Consider the following 15,803-nt stretch of genomic DNA (forward strand, 5'->3'; position numbering starts at 1 on the left):
TTTGCACCGGTAGGATTGGGTTGAATGGGGCGTTTTGCGCAGCTGTGGGACGCCGTCAGGTCCATCAATTTGACCTTCAGACATAAAACACGAGGAGGAGACAGGAGACTCAATTCTGGTACCAGGGGGAAAGCGTTGGTTTCAGTTCTCTGCACATCACCCAAAGATCTCCCCGCTCGCATTCTCATTTATTGGCAATCTAATAAATGGGTGTGTCCAACCTAAAGGATGAGGGCTGTTGAAGACACACTGAACTTGTTTGTCTATGTGTGTGTGTATGTGAGTGAAAACGACGTACATGTGTGCAATCATGACCAAAACACCCAAGTTGCAGCTGGTGTTGACAGTTGCGTCCACGTCTGACCTTGCTCCTGTTTAGTCTTAATACTTATCTGTTCCCAACCACTTCCTCGGAAAAGGTGGTTGCGTCCCTCAACTGCCACACAGTGCACTCAGCATTCTTGATGATAAATGTGAGTATATAATGATTAAAAGCATTATATTTCGATTAAAAGCATAAGCGTTCTTCATCGCAAACATCATCAATTTATCATTAATAATATGCAAATGTATGATCACTAAAAACAATCAACCTAACACGGAAGTACACGTTTCCCAGTCAATCCACGCGGTGTCCCTCATTTGCATTAAAATCGGGGTGGCCAAAAACACTGACATTGCGGAGGAAAAAAAAACGTACACGGAGCTTCTGACTGGCATAGTAATGAAGTAGTAATAAAACAATCGTATCAGGATAACAGGGCGCAGTTGTATGCATCAGCACAAACAAAACCTTGACTGCATTTATGATTGCAGCAAATGTTGTAAAAAGGATTTGAAATGACGCCGAGTTCACTTTGAGGGCGATGAGAAAGAAGCGCCAAATGGCTAATGCTCAATCCTGCCATTTTTCTTTCTTCCCATTTTTTGTGTTTTTGTTTTTAAATGGTGGCCGACATATTTTGTTCATGTTTCCATTGCGGGCTGAATAAAGGAGCAACTTATCTTACATCGGAGGCCCGCACAAACGCTTCACGCCCGCATCTGCTCCGGGATGGCAATACAATCACGTCAATGATAACATCATGACGTCATACAACTGGCAAAAAAATAAATAAATAAAGTTGCTTCAGCTGCTTTTATTTGTAATGTCGACATTATCTTTGAGGTGTACAACCTCAACTGTGGCGGACGTTCAAGGATTTTGGAGCAGGAAGGCCGGAAGACAAACATTGGCGGAGACAAGATGCTAATGTTAGCCTCCAGCGGGCGAGTGTGAATAAAAGCCATCCTGACAAAGACAGTGAGTGTGCCACTCTTTGACGTGAACATTTCAGTTATTTTGACCGGGGCGATTGAAATTGGGACGACTTCTCAATATTTTGTCCAATTGCTGCCAAATTTGAACCACCTACACTCAACAGATGGAAGTTATGAAGAGTTCCATCGACGCCGGTGGAAACACGGCATCAGTGTGATGTCTCGCCATAAAACTCAAAACTCCAATCAAAGGTTTGCTGGTGTTTGTGGGTGGTCCTGAAGCACAACGGAAGGTCGCCAAAGGTCACGTGTCCGCTGATTATGCGATGTGGTAATCTATTCCTATGTCCTATGAGCTCAATTACGGCAGCAGCAGAATTATGCTTCCTATCTTCAGGAAGCATCAGAAGTTTTTTTTTTGTTGATGTCAGCGTAGGTTTTTTTTTTTTTTTTTATTCGAGACATCAAAGGAACGTCGCGTACTTCCTGATGGTCACGCCGCGGTCATCGACGGGGCTTTTCTGCAGGCTATCTTGAAAATCTGAGCGACGTAAGAAGAGCCGCTCTTGATTCGCCGAGGTCTTTCACACAGAACCAAGAAAAGCGGGACAGTCATTAAACTATAGCAAGGTTCTTTGCGTATATTGTAGCATTTATTATTATTTTTTTTATTTATATGGGTTTTTACAGCAGAAAGGCAAGTTCAGATTTCGAGTGAGTAGATCTACAGGAAGACATGCTGTGTAATTCACAGCAAGAAGAGGCGGAGAAGGTCCCCTGCTAAACTGAAGTAATGGTAACACTTAATGTTTATACTACAAATATACTCTGTTCGTGTGTGTGGGTACCTCAACTGACACAACTGCCAGCCTGTTAGTTAGCACTTCTCTCCCTTATAATCGGCTCGGCACCTAAAATGTATATTGTACGCAAAAACGGTGCCGATCTCAAAGCCAAAACGATGCAACACCATCATCTGCAGGGATTTGGGTTCACTCATAAGAATGCTATCAAAAATCCAGATTCATTCGTGGTCTTTCCATGACCATGTTGTCACCAGCTTTGAGCATGTATGAAAACATCGCTAACTAAAAACATGAATAAACACAGGGATGGGTAAATAAGTTACGCACACATTTCATGTTGTCGTGACTCTCAGGGGGAAAAAATGGCTGACGAGACTGCCAGTTACTGATATGATCCACACGATAACTGTGAATAGCTTTACAACATTTGACTTGATTTGTGCTCGAGAATAATCGACGGTATAAGATTAGATTGTAGCCAATAAAGTATGTTCTATTTGTCAAGTTAATAATGATTAATTCCGTGTGTGACTTACACCGACTTTCCGCCCTTTTCTCGGCTCCTCCGCAATCAGGAACTTCCGGTCTTAAACAACCCCCTTACGAAGCCATCGAGAAGAGCGAGAACGCCATCTAGTGGCCGTTAGCACCAGTGCAAACAAACCACGTTGACAAAGGAGAACTCCTCTGACTGTGACGTCTCGTCTCTTGTTTAAAGCAGTGACGCGACGTTCCGGTCCGACGCGGGGGGTGGGGGTGGGGGGCGGCATTAGAATTTGATTTAACCATGCGTATGAGCCGAATGTCTGGTCAAAGTTGAGGTTTTTCGAGAGGTGCCAAAAGGCAGCACCGCTCAGCTCCTCTGCCTGCTTGTCACATCCTGAGTTTTCATTTCAGACAATAATCAATTGAAAGGAAATTAAATAAAAAAACTCAATAAACTATTAACCATGGCGGCCGAAATCACCGAGCTTTTGGACGGGGACAAGTTGTTTCTCACACAAATACGATATTTGGAGGAGCAGCTGGAGAAGTAAGATCATTCATAGACAACAATGCTAGTTTGCAGGGTAGCCTGTGAGCTTTTCTGTGGGGCGTTTTCCAAAAAAACCTAACTTAAGTTCAGCATTGTAGCTTCTATTTGGGCTTGAAAGGTTGTTAAATGTAAATAACAAATCCAGAAGACGCTTCTAGAAGGTGGTCTGCAAGTAATAAGTTTTAATAATCAATTCATCTGTTGATTTTTTTTTCTTCTAAGTAAATGAATTGGAGTTGAGAAAAATACTTCCCTCGTTTCGATTTAACAGTGGAGAAACACACACACAAACAAATATGGATTATGATTCAGTCACTGGTTTAGGTCGTAACATGTCAGAAAATGCATCCCTCGCGGAATAACGGAGGTTCTTGTTCACTCGCTTGAACCAAAGATGCATCAGTGGGATACTTGTAAAGGCTTGACAAGGAAATGATCCCAAAATGCTGTGACGGAAAAAGGTGGCAGTCCGGGGCGTGAATTGAACAAGTACACAAGCGTTCCAATTTACAAAGTGACCGCCGTGGTTCGGGAGACCGTCCTTGAAGTAGACCATAATCTGCGTTGCTCATGTGTTGCAGAACCATTGACGTACATTTGGTAGTTAGCGTGCAGCGTTGACATGTTCTTTTCTGCCAGTTGTCAGAACAAATGTGAAGAGCTGGAGAACCAGGTGCAGGACCTGCTGTACGAGCAGCGGGTGCTACGCAAGGACAAGGCAGACGTGACGCGCTACCTGAAACGCTCGCTGGATGCCAAGGACAAGAAGGTGGAGATGCTGATGGAGCAGGTGGAGAGCCAGCAGGAGGCGGCGGAGAGGCAAAAGGAGAGCATGGAGCAGCTGGAGGCCACGGTGGCGCAGCTGGAGGCACACATACAGGAGCTCAACGGGGAAATCAGCACGCAAGGTCAGAACGCCATGAGACCGACTCACCACCAACCACGCCACTGACGTCCAAACTGCAGAGTCTTGTCCAAGTGACATGTTGTGTATCTTTGCGTCCTTCTTGTCAGTGGGCAAGTTGGAGGCTCAGGCTGGGCAGCTGGTGGCTCTGGAGGAGAAGCTGGTGAAGCAGAAGCAGGACCAGGAGGCCACCGTCCGCCGCCTCAAGGAGGAAGCGGAGCGAGACAAGACCAAGTAAGCACTCCTTCCTTCCACCCCTTCCTCCCTCGAGCTTCCTGCGTCGCCAGGGTGGAGTGTGAACCTGTGTTGTCCTGGCAGCATGATCGCCGAGACCATGAGGAACATGGAGGTGGTGTTTGAGGACAAGATGGGCAAGGTGCTGCAGCAAGAGCGGGAGCAGAACAGCGAGAAGATGCATCAGCTGCAAAACATGCTGGGAGAAAACATGACCCTGTGGCAGGAGAAGGACGTGATGCAGAAGCGAGAGCTGGAGCTCTACTGCGAGGTCAGCCGCCTCCAGGAAGAGCTTGTCAAGAAGCCCAGACGCAAGCTCATCCGCAGGAAGGTCAGGACATACACGTGCACATGTGTACCCTGTGGCCACTCAGGCCTTCTCTAGATCCTGTAATCTCACTGCGAGTCGAGCGAACCTTTGCGAGTCTTCGTGAAGGTGCCGGAAAGTTTGGAGAGGGCTTGGCAAACGCTCACGAACTTGAACGAACCCACTCGCAGTCGGATACGGGCTTTAGACCTAGAACCTTGCCGCTTCTCTCAGGACTACTATCACTTCTTTGGGCAAGAACCTTCTATCGGGACTACAATGTCCTCTGAACTAAAGCCTTGGCTGGTGACTCGTGCCTTCATATGGCTCTACAACCTTCTGTCGGGAGTTCTCCCAATGAGAATCCTTTCCCGTGACTGGAACCTTCACTGGGGACCGAAAGCTTCTCTTTGGACTGGAATCTATATTTGGCATGAAAACCTATCATGACCAAAACCTTTTCCCTGGACTCCTGGACTGAAACTTTCTCAGGTGACCAGTACCTTCTTTCAAGGCTAGAACATTCTCTTGAGACTCCAGCCCTTTGTTTGGTTCTCGATCCTTCTCTTGGGATGAGAACTTCCTCTCAGAACCCTGTCCGGTAACAAGTACCTTCTCTTGAGACTAAAACCTTCACTTGGGGCTACAACCTTCTGTCGAGACTAGAGGTTTGCCTTGGTAAGTAGAACCTTCATTCGGGACGAGAGCCCTTTCAGGACTGGAAGCTTCTCTTGGGACCGGAATCTGTATTTGAAGTGAGAACCGTTTATCAGGACTTGAACCTTCTTGAAATCTTCTCTCAAGACGACAACTTCCCGGGACTACGACCGTACCTTGTGACTGGAAGCTTTTCCAGGGACTGGAAACTTCTTTCTGATGAGAACCTTCCTCCAGGGTTACAGCTTTTTACTTTGGACTACAATTTCACTTGGGCCTCAAACCTTATCTTTTGCCTAGAAGCAGCTTTAGAGACTGAAATCTTGGAATAAGAACATGATCGTGGGTCGATAAACTTCTCTCAGGACTGGACTGTTCTCTCAGGATGAGCACCTTCTCCCGGTCTCTCCATTCTCTTGGGTCGAGAACCGTTTTTTGAGGCCAGAAGTGTCTCTTCGGAGTGGAAGCTTCTTTGGGGATGAGAGTGTGGTTTTGGGACTCACGGCTTCTCTTGAGAGTAGACCCATATCTTGTGATGACAATTTTCGATGGGGACGAGACCGTTCTCTTAGGACTGATGCCTTCTCGGGACTGGAACCTTCTTTCTGGACTACAACCATAGCTGGGGACGAGACCCTTTACTCGGGACCGGACTTTCTCAGAATGAGAATCTTTTGAAACCTTGGCTGGGGGGGGCTCGTACCTTCTTCACTTGAGACTCGAAGCTTCTCTCAGGACAAGGACTTCGTGCCTTGCAACTGAAAACTAGCACTGTTTTGTTTTTTGGCCTATTTGTGTGGATATCCTTTTTCATGTCACGTCGTTGTTCTTCTTCACAGTGATCGATCAGCTCGTACGTTCTCCTTCTGAACTCCTAAAATGAAGCCGCAAACCTGCCGGAACAACACCAACGCCCATCGAACCAGGAAGCGTGACGACGCGACATGTCACGTTCACGGCGGCCGCCATCAAGACAACGCTGGGAAAGAACTACGCACGTGTTTTCTCACCGTCCTCCGACTCTTCTGTGTCACTGTCCCTGACAAATGACAAAATTGTCATGAAACGACCTCATAAACTGGCGTGGAAAAACGACGTAATCGATGATAAAAGCACAGAAACTGTCAAAATACAGGAGTTCATCCAAACTACAAAACTATCGTGCAGCATATGTTTAAAAAAAATCGCAGAAACTAAGGCGCAAACCTATATATACAAGACCCGATGACAAATTCCACAATAATCCGCAAAATGAATTGTCAAAGTACGTCACGACATGACGCTACGTCAAGTAAGATGACAAACCACACCAGATAAGACTACGTAACAGAAAATGGAGCTGCTTTGACTGGCGGGTGACTAAACGGGGGCCACATCGGCGCAGTCCGCCCACTGTTAGATCCGCCGGCCGACCAAACTCGGTCCAGCCCACCTCTCGAGTTACGCCACCCGCCTCGGTAGATTTACGCCGTTCCCAAAAAGTCAAAATAAAATAGGGCAACACGACACAAATTGCCTTACATGTCACGAGCTGAGACGCTAAATGAGCCAAACGGCACCAAATGACACCCAACGCATCATTCGTGGCGCTTCACATTTTGACCAAATGCTCGAGAAGCCCACCTTCATGGACAACCAATGGCAGGTTTCAGAAGGCGGCCTGGCGCTCTCTGAAACGCAACGTCGTGACCTGTCCGTGTTTGACTCCCTGGAGAATCACAAGTATTTCCTCCACAAACGGCACGTCCGTCCTCCTTTTCCTCTTTTGCACTCTTGCGTGCGCACGCACGTACGGACTGAGTGCAAGCAATCTGATCAATGTCTCCAGGGGGGTTTTCACAACACGGTTGTTAACTGGAAACACATGTCAGTGCTCCGCCTGCTGAGTGAGACTTTTCGAGCTTGAAAATGTGCAAAAACATGTCTCTGAAAGTGGAAGGTGTCATTTTGATGGAAGGTATGGTCCATAAAAAAAAGTGTGTGGAATGAGAAGTGTGTGTTTTGAGCATTAGATAGCCGGAAAAACCACACAGGTCACACTGTTCTCATTTCTTTCGAGCAGGGCTCGGCAACATTTGACACTCAAAAGAGCCACTTTGACCTGGTTTCCCCGAGAAAAGACACCACTGGTAGCTGCAAACACTGAAATGATGCTAGCCTTTCTCTCTCTATATATAAAATGAGGCAGCAGTCCGCATCTGGCCCCCGGGGCCTTGAGTTTGATACCTGTCCCGTACGTTGCAGAAATTCTGATGAGAAATAGGTCACGTGACTTAACAGGTCACGACTTCCATATCCATTTCCCACATAAACATGCGCCACATAACCTGAGAGGGGACGGAGGCTTTTCCGTTGCCGCTCCCCCTCTTTGGAATGACCTCCCACTGAACATTCGGCAAGCCCCCTCGATGCCCAGCTTTCAAATTCATCGCAAAACCGATTTGTATTCTTTGGATTTTGACTCGGCATGACTCAGACTTGATCTTAGTTTGACTGTTTTGGGGCTTTCGACTGTCTTTGTTCTGCATTTATTGTTTTATATATGATATTTGCTCCACGTACAGCACTTTGTATACAGCGGTGGTTGTTTTCAAGTGTATGTCACATGACTTTGGCCGCCCGACTTGCCACATTGCGTCCAAAGGTTTAAACGAAGTCAAACTAAGTTCACCCGCAAAGGATCAAGTTTCTCATGTAAGGTGATGTGTAGCAGTGCGTATATGGTAGGCAATGTAGCTCATATGATGGATTATGCAGCGAGTATGTTTCATCTGGAAAGGTCAGCAGCTTTTTGAAAGTGACCTGCGTTCAATCGCCGCCAAGAAGAAAAAAAGGCTTTGGGACGATGTAGACTTCACCCTGATGAAACCTTTGCCCCGTTTCCGCCTCCGGAAAGGGGGGGTGGGCGAAACTGGGGCCTTGACAAGGGGCGTGCCTCACTTGCGCCACAAAAACAACACGCGGACAGCGCCCGTGCTGTCAAGTCAGTCAAGATGGAGTTGTATCTGGATCTTCGCTCGCAGCCGTGCCGCTCCGTGTTCATGTTCGCCAAGCTGAACGCGATTCCCTTCGACTTCAAGCTGGTCGACCTGGCCAAAGGTAGACACGCGCACAGACGCACATGTTGACTTGGCGTAAAGTCACCGGCCATGCAAAGAACTGTTTTGCTGTGTGTGTGTGTGCATGCAAGGGGAGCAGTATGGCGAAGAGTTTGGGAAGATCAGCCCGGTACGGAAAGTTCCGGTCATGAAGGACGGCGACTTTGTCCTGACGGAGAGGTAAAAGCGAACTTTGGAATAAGCGCACGTTTTCTCAGTTTGAAAGGTACTGGGCACAGAATGGGGGTGGGCGGGACTACGATCCAAAAATGCTTTCATCGGCATCTAAGGGGTGACCATGTGAAAGGGAAGAGGAGACAACCAGTACGCCGTGTGAAGATTAACAGCCGAGATTAGACGCTTTCACACCACTCTCGAGGCGGCGTGAAAGGTACCGACAATGAATGTGGGGACAATGATTCACAGTGGTGATTATGTGAATGCGAGTAGTGGAAAACCAGAAAAGGGGTGTGACCCTTTCACACTGCCCTTAAACGCTGCGTACAAGGCATAGAGCCAAAATGGGTGGCCAACCCCAACGGGGTGTGTGAAGATTCAACAGCCAACAAGACCCTTTCACACTGGCCTGAAAAGCTGTGTGAGACGAAATTGACACTTTTCACACTGCTTATATCCAAGTCCCATTTTGTCATCCTTCCGAGTGCAAAGTGCCGGCAAGAAATCGACGGCTTAAAGCAATTTGCTGGGTTTTTTGGGGAGGGGGCGAAACAGCAGTGAGAGTGTGAAAGGTGACGCGGGAAAGGAGAAAGCAGAGAGCCAAAAACGCGGGTGTGAAGATTTGCGTCGGACGTGAGCCCTCTTTCAGACGATTAATTCAAGTCACCTGTTCATCATTTTGTGAAAGGTACCCACATGCAATGATGGCGACAAGGTGAGCCTGAGAATTTCCCCACTTTCGAGATAGTCTAAGAGGCCCGCTTCTCAAAGAAAATATACAATGTTTAAATTCGGAGCCACCGCCGCGCTACCACCGCCACCCGCCTTGGACCTCAATGCGCTGATCGGGAAGTTGTGTGAAAGTAGCTCATGTTGCTTTTTCCAGTGTGGCCATCCTTCAGTACTTGGCTGAGAAGCACGCATCCCGCCTTCCTGACCACTGGTATCCGGCTGATCTGCGGCAGCGGGCGCGGGTCAATGAGTATTTGTCCTGGCAGCAGATGAACCTGCGAGCCCACGGGTCAAAGGTTTTCCTGCTCAAGGTAGGGCGCCGCCACTACCCGTTTAACACTTCTCTTTCTACCTCCGCTTTATATGTACGGGTATGAACCACTTCCTGTAATTCATGTCAATAAAGACGTACACACAACAAAAACATGGAGGCGGGTCCTCACTAAGGCGCACTAAAATTGTTGTTAGCGGTAGTTAGCTTGTTTGCTAGCTTAGATAGCTATGTGCTTTGTTGACTAGTTACTTCGGTAGGTCGCTAACAAAAATAAAACTACTTATTAATGTAATCAGTTAGCTATCTATTTAGTCTATTACTGACGTCACTTAGCTAAGATGGCAAATGAATCGGTCAGTTGGTTAGTTAGCGGGTTAGGTATGTACTCAAGTCATTTAGAAAACCAGCTAGTTCGTTTAAATTTGTTGTGGGTTTTTTTTTTTTTTTTTTTGGAGGGGGTCAATTTTTTTTTTTGGTCAAAGTCCCGGCAAATCCACTGCACGCACAATCATGTGTAAAGTGTCCCAACAGTTATTCACGATAACCGCGATCTTGCACAAGAGAAATAAACACACCTACTACTGCACAAAAAAAATCCATACAGTCCAAAGTGTGTGTGTGTGTGTGTGTGTGTGTGTGTGTGTGTGTGTGCGCGCGCGCGCGCGCGAGTCGTGGAGGAACTGAGCCAGACTGTGGACGTGCTGGACAAGTATTTCCTGGGTGAAAAGTTGTTCCTGTGTGGCGCCTCCATCTCGTTGGCTGACCTGGTGGCCGTGGCTGAGATCATGCAGGTGACGGAGCCACAATACCGAACAACTGACACATGCAGTCGGCTTTTGCCATGACAGATCCATCTGCTGGATGTGGTGGGCCAGCCCTGGCACCCAGAGGAAACAGGCTGACACAAAATATGTTTTCTTTAGCTAACTAACTAACGAATGGCACGAGGGCTACCCCTCGACCTGACTGACTTTGTCACTAATTAGCTATGTGACATAAGTGAACACACTAACTAAATGAATAACACTTATTGGCTAGCGCAGGCTGACACAAAATATTTTTTTCTTTAGCTAACTAACTAACTAATGGCACGAGGGCTACCCCTCGACCTGACTGATTTTGTCACTAATTAGCTATGTGACATAAGTGTACACACTAACTAAATGAATAACACTTATTGGCTAGCTCACCAACTGGCTAACTAATTGGCTAGCTAATTGACCGAATGTACAAATTAGCTCACTAAATATGTATCTGACTAGCTACCGAACTGGGTGACTAGGCAACTTGCTCACGAACTTGAGCAATAATCTGGCTACCTAACTTTCTAAATAGCAAACGAGGTTTCCAGTGGAAATAGATTTTTCTGTTGTTCCATCTCATGGTTTTCTGTTTGTCGTTGTTATCATAGTCTTATTATTTGATATTTTGTGTTGTGTTTAGCCAGTGAGCAGTGGCGTGGACGTGTTCTCAGGGCGTCCCAAGCTGTCTGCGTGGTGCGAGCGTGTGAAGAAGGAGGTTGGCGTTGCACTCTTCGATGAGGCCAATGCCGCCATCATGACGAGCGGCGGCGTGCCTCAGTCGCTGCGTGAGGCAGGACTGCCCCAAATCTTCAAGGACAAATTCAAGAAAACTTTCTTGTGAATGTCAAAATAATAAAGAAACAAACTATTTTTGAAAGACTTATGATGATCATACAGTTAGATGGCACAGTTTTGGCTGTGCGCTGTATACAAAACTTCAACATGTAACAGGTTTCTGTTAATTGTTACCCTGATCGGTTTTTGTTGTTGTTGTTTTTTTTTTTTATGTATAAAAATTGAATTTTGTGTTTTTTCTATGTCTGTGTCATCCAGGCCACGGTACAGCATCTGGATTCTTCTGGTTTAATTCATTTTTATATGATATTTCTTTTTTCCAAAAGCATTCCAAAATGGGGTAATTACGCTATTAGGCTTACGATATAATAAATAAATCTAAAATAATATTTGTCAAAGCCGGTTGTTATACCTCACGAATGATCTTTGTTTTCAATATTTTTTAATCATCTGTTAGTTGTTACGTAGTGTAGACACGATGTGGATTGTTTTCAGCGTTTTTTGGTCATGACATTCGGCAAAGGAGAAGAATCTGTGCTTAGTGTTTTATTGTTTTTTTTTTGGCGGGGGATCCCAAAAATAAAGGGAACACTTATACAGCACAGCAGTTTATATCCATATTTAAATACAGCAGATGACACGGCCAGTAATTACATCTCAAAACCTCTAGGTGCCACTGTTTTCACTTGACCATTTCATTCTTTCTTCTTTTTTTGACTTTTCGTGTATTTTTGTTTTCACGATAGCAAACATTAAAACAGTTCACAAAACTATTTCAAAACCCCTCATGTTTACGTCATATAAAAAAGAAAAAAAAAACATTTTTTTCCAAACCAACTTTTCACAGCTGCGGTTTTTCAACCAAATGAGGCCACGTGACCTGGGCACGTGAGAACAACACAGGCGACTGTTTCATGGTTTTGGTCAAAGAAATTTGGTCGGCAGCTGCAAGATGGTCGCGCTTTGCAGCTACGAGACCACCAAACTCGTCCGCATCCACAGCGTCCGGCTGGGCTCGCTCAAGTGGACCCTGAACGCAACGGTGCTGCTTTTCATATGGTGACGTCCCACTGTACTCTTTCAAGTCTTTTTATTCGTACTATTTTAAATTATTTTCTGTTATCATCATTCATATTGTCCTTTTTAACAGCAGCTTTTGAAAAAATATTTGTTTTGAAATTTCGACGATTTGGTTGGCACCAACACTGTCAAAGTTTTTTTTTTAATGTATTTTATTTGCAAGTCAATTAGGATAGCTTTTTGACCCCATAAAGTGGATAATGAATGTTTCCCAATTTACATATTTCAAGTTTGTATGCTGGTGTGTGTGTGTGTGTGTGAACATAAAGGCTGGCATGCTAAATGGATAGAGGGATGCTATCATGCTCACTTGCGGGTTAACTGCCAAAATAAGTGTTGTTGTTTTTGTTGTTAGCCTGGTGATGTTGTGGAACAGAAAGTATCAACAATTTGATCAGGTGGTCAGCTCCGTGACTGCCAAGGTGAAGGGTGTGGCCCACATGCAGCTACCTGGCGAAGGGGCCGTCATCTGGGACGAGGCTGACTACAGCGGCTTCTTGCAGGTCAGAGCACAAACATGCGTTGTGTATGATGGGTTCATTTCATACTCTAAATTGTGGCCAGGTTTAATTATGAGTGTGAATAGCACACTTCGTGTGTGTTTTGGAGCATGTCAAGACTTTTTTTGCGGCACTACTCATGATAGACATGCCGACCAAATTTCATGTTGCCACGTTAAACTGGCTGTGGGGGGCCTTTTCAAACAAATTCATGTGCGCCTCTTCTGTGTAACCTCTTTGAACACAGACTTCATTGTTCCCACCTTTGTGGTGGCAACCTCTCTCTCTCACACACACACAGACACTCTCTGTTGTCGTCTCAGGACAAAAACTCTTTCTTTGTGGTTACAAACATCATCATGACCAAGAACCAGAAGCAAGGACGTTGCCCCGAGGTACCGCGTCATCATAGTGACGTGTCGTCTCGGCCACTCATCTTCACATCACTGTCATGACAACAAAGCTGACATTTCGTCTCTCAGCCTCCCTCAAGTGGCCGTCAGTGTCAACATCACAGCGACTGCGAGCGAGGGGCCTGGGACCAGCGCAGTCACGGTAATTTGGTTTTACTTCTTCATGTAACATCATCAAAAGTTGACGTCATCAAACGCTCCCCTTGCGACCTCCGCTAGGGATCCAGACGGGCTCGTGCGTCAAGTTTGACGCGTTGGCCCGAACGTGTGAGGTGGTGGGCTGGTGTCCCGTCGAAGCCAAAAACAAGCCTCCAAGGTCCGCGTGGGCAGCTTCTCCATCTTTTCTATAGCACTGCTGAATGCTACAGTGAGAAATGCGCTGCTCTCCATGTAGGCTTGCCAGGTCAATAGAGAATGCTAAGTGGACACAGTAGTGAGCATGTAGGCCAGTAATAAACATGTGGGCTAGCATGCTAATAGGACTCAGTAGAAACCTTTAGCCTACTGTGCTAAATGTTATGTGTCATGGTAGTGGATGCCTGCATGTATGTGTGTGCGCATGCAGGCCTGCTCTACTGGCATCCGCAGAGAAGTTCACAGTGCTCATCAAGAACAACATCCGCTTTCCCGCCTTCAACTTCATCAGGTGACATTCCAACGCACACGTTTTTGATCAAACAGGTTTATCTGTCGCTATCACGTATGTCGTGGTCTATCTGGTAGGAGGAACATCTTACCTGAGATGACCGAGTCGTACCTGCGCAAATGTCAGCACGCTAACGACTCTTTGTGTCCGATCTTCATGCTCGGAGACGTCGTCAACCGGGCTGGGGAGAACTTCTCAACCATGGCGGTGGAGGTGCGAACAGCACCGCTGGTACCATTCCGTTTTGACATTGTCACGCCGAGTATTACCGTGCGTGCACTTCCACAGCAGTAGCATCAGGTATCGATGTGTGACACGTATCAACAGAGCACATGTTGTATCGACATTGCCACTGCTGGTATCGACACTCGACACCCGGTATCATTTGGTACCGGCAAACTGACACCCCAGCCATCATCTGGGGGCGACAGTGTGAACCGGGTATCAACTGGTATTGTCCCGTCCGACTGGTATTGTCACTGCTGGTATCATGTTTGCACCAGATATCAATTGGTATCGCCGTGTATGTTGATAGCAACACATTTGTTGCTGGTCCGAACAAAGTCACACACGAGTGTTGCCAACTGACCTGCACACTTGGGGTCCCCAGGGGGGCGTGATAGGCATTCAGATCAAGTGGGACTGCGACTTGGATCATCTGACCAGACGCTGCCTGCCCGCCTACTCTTTCAGACGCCTGGACCAGAAAGAAAGCAACAAGACCCTCTCCCCCGGATTCAACTTCAGGTACCATTCAAGGGTCAACCATTCCTGGCCGTGACGATTCATGTTTGTCAAATGAATGTCAGGTTTGCAAAGTACAAGACGGTGGATGGCGTGGAGGAGAGGACGCTTTACAAAGCTTTTGGCATTCGCTTTGACATCATGGTCTTCGGACAGGTCACGGTTGTTATTACTTGTACGTTTTATATTGTCGTTGCCTTGGTTTGATAAGGTACATTGTTCTTCCAGGCGGGAAAGTTCAGCTTCATTCAACTTATTATCTACATCGGCTCTACATTGTCCTACTACGCTCTGGTAAGCTCACCTCACACAAAGCATCACCCAATATCGACATGAATCCCACCCGGTATCAATTGGTTTCAATGTTAACGACCAGCTCAAACGTGGGGTCAACCGCTTCACCCCCGGTATGACTTTGTAGCGACACACTCCCCCTCGCATCAATGCACTCAGGCCTGAATTTTACAGGTATCAACACGTTTCTATTTGGCATCAGTGTGTTCCAGCTGGTATCAATATACCGCCCCTTGGTACACACACCTGGTTTCCACACCACCGCATGTTACAACAGATATGACTCACTATCAATATGTTGTTGGGCTGCATCAAAAGAAGTGAAAATTGTTGTGATGAATGCCTTGTATGACATGTCAAGCGAGCAGCCACGCGCTCATCGTTTGATGCGCCAACTGTGTCCTTGCAGACGACAGTTCTGCTTGACTGGCTGATCGGAACAAGCTGCTACGCGGCCGAGGAGGGACAGAACTACTCTCAAAGGAAAGTGGAGTCCATCCCAGACAAAAAGGAGGTTTGACGTGTTTTGTGTCATCATGTCCCACATTTCAAGTGGCATGTTTGCGTACCACGTTTGTGTCTTTGCGTGCGTTTCAGTGCATCCTGTGTGTGTCGTACGTGGACGAGGACGACATCCGTCTGGTCAAAATGTCTCATAAGCAACGGCTGCAGGACGCCAAGAGCATTGGTGTTCAGGCACGACGGGTAAAATTCCAATTCCATTTATCATTTATCACATGCAGTGTCAACGTGCTTACTTAGGTCTGAGCTCAGCATTTTCATTCCTAACCTGTGTGATACTGACGTGGTATCAACTTGTTTGGACCCGGTATCAATGCCATTGGGAGCAGATATCGTGTGGTCTCAAGACAAGGCAGTTAGCGACTGGGTAGCACGTCATCGTATCAACACGTTTGCAACCAACATCTCGTCTTTGTCCAACCAGGAGGACATGGGTCACATGACGGCCACCCTCTGCCTCCTAACTGAGCCTCAGTCCTTCCCGGCGACCTTCTCCAAACCTTGCTCCCGTCCTCCTCCGA

The 15,803-nt window shown here is 46.7% G+C and overlaps 3 protein-coding genes across 3 annotated transcripts; all 3 read left to right on the top strand.

Moving 5' to 3' along the window:
* The first annotated feature begins 2,602 nt into the window (after positions 1-2,602).
* Positions 2,603-6,380, top strand: cfap157 (cilia and flagella associated protein 157). The gene is made up of 6 exons (XM_019869519.1): positions 2,603-3,099; positions 3,742-4,010; positions 4,117-4,240; positions 4,325-4,571; positions 6,044-6,088; positions 6,169-6,380. Exons 1-5 carry the CDS (start codon positions 3,017-3,019, stop codon positions 6,044-6,046), a joined length of 726 nt encoding a protein of 241 aa, XP_019725078.1. The 5' UTR covers positions 2,603-3,016; the 3' UTR covers positions 6,047-6,088; positions 6,169-6,380.
* A 1,776-nt stretch (positions 6,381-8,156) lies between these two features.
* gstt1a (glutathione S-transferase theta 1a) lies at positions 8,157-11,472 on the top strand. The gene is made up of 5 exons (XM_019869436.1): positions 8,157-8,303; positions 8,395-8,482; positions 9,366-9,586; positions 10,155-10,276; positions 10,929-11,472. Exons 1-5 carry the CDS (start codon positions 8,198-8,200, stop codon positions 11,127-11,129), a joined length of 738 nt encoding a protein of 245 aa, XP_019724995.1. The 5' UTR covers positions 8,157-8,197; the 3' UTR covers positions 11,130-11,472.
* Positions 11,473-11,856: 384 nt separating this feature from the next.
* On the top strand, positions 11,857-15,799 carry p2rx7 (purinergic receptor P2X, ligand-gated ion channel, 7; the record flags this gene model as incomplete). The annotated part of the gene is made up of 13 exons (XM_019869450.1): positions 11,857-12,142; positions 12,519-12,666; positions 12,987-13,058; positions 13,146-13,218; positions 13,296-13,392; positions 13,642-13,722; positions 13,800-13,935; positions 14,333-14,469; positions 14,532-14,622; positions 14,695-14,760; positions 15,170-15,274; positions 15,358-15,465; positions 15,707-15,799. Coding segments are annotated over exons 1-13 (1,314 nt in total), but the record flags the coding sequence as incomplete, so codon positions are not given.
* Between the last annotated feature and the right edge of the window lie 4 nt (positions 15,800-15,803).

This window comes from Hippocampus comes, unplaced genomic scaffold, assembly GCF_001891065.2.
Source record: "Hippocampus comes isolate QL1 unplaced genomic scaffold, H_comes_QL1_v1.1 scaffold679, whole genome shotgun sequence".
Lineage (NCBI taxonomy): Eukaryota > Metazoa > Chordata > Actinopteri > Syngnathiformes > Syngnathidae > Hippocampus > Hippocampus comes.

Coding starts and splice junctions, on each gene's coding strand:
- cfap157 (XM_019869519.1), top strand. CDS start 3,017: ATGGCGGCCGAAATCACCGAGCTTTTGGACGGGGACAAGTTGTTTCTC. Junction 4,011..4,116: donor CGGGGAAATCAGCACGCAAG/GTCAGAACGCCA, acceptor CCTTCTTGTCAG/TGGGCAAGTTGGAGGCTCAG. Junction 4,241..4,324: donor GCGGAGCGAGACAAGACCAA/GTAAGCACTCCT, acceptor TTGTCCTGGCAG/CATGATCGCCGAGACCATGA.
- gstt1a (XM_019869436.1), top strand. CDS start 8,198: ATGGAGTTGTATCTGGATCTTCGCTCGCAGCCGTGCCGCTCCGTGTTC. Junction 8,304..8,394: donor GCTGGTCGACCTGGCCAAAG/GTAGACACGCGC, acceptor TGTGCATGCAAG/GGGAGCAGTATGGCGAAGAG. Junction 8,483..9,365: donor GACTTTGTCCTGACGGAGAG/GTAAAAGCGAAC, acceptor TGCTTTTTCCAG/TGTGGCCATCCTTCAGTACT.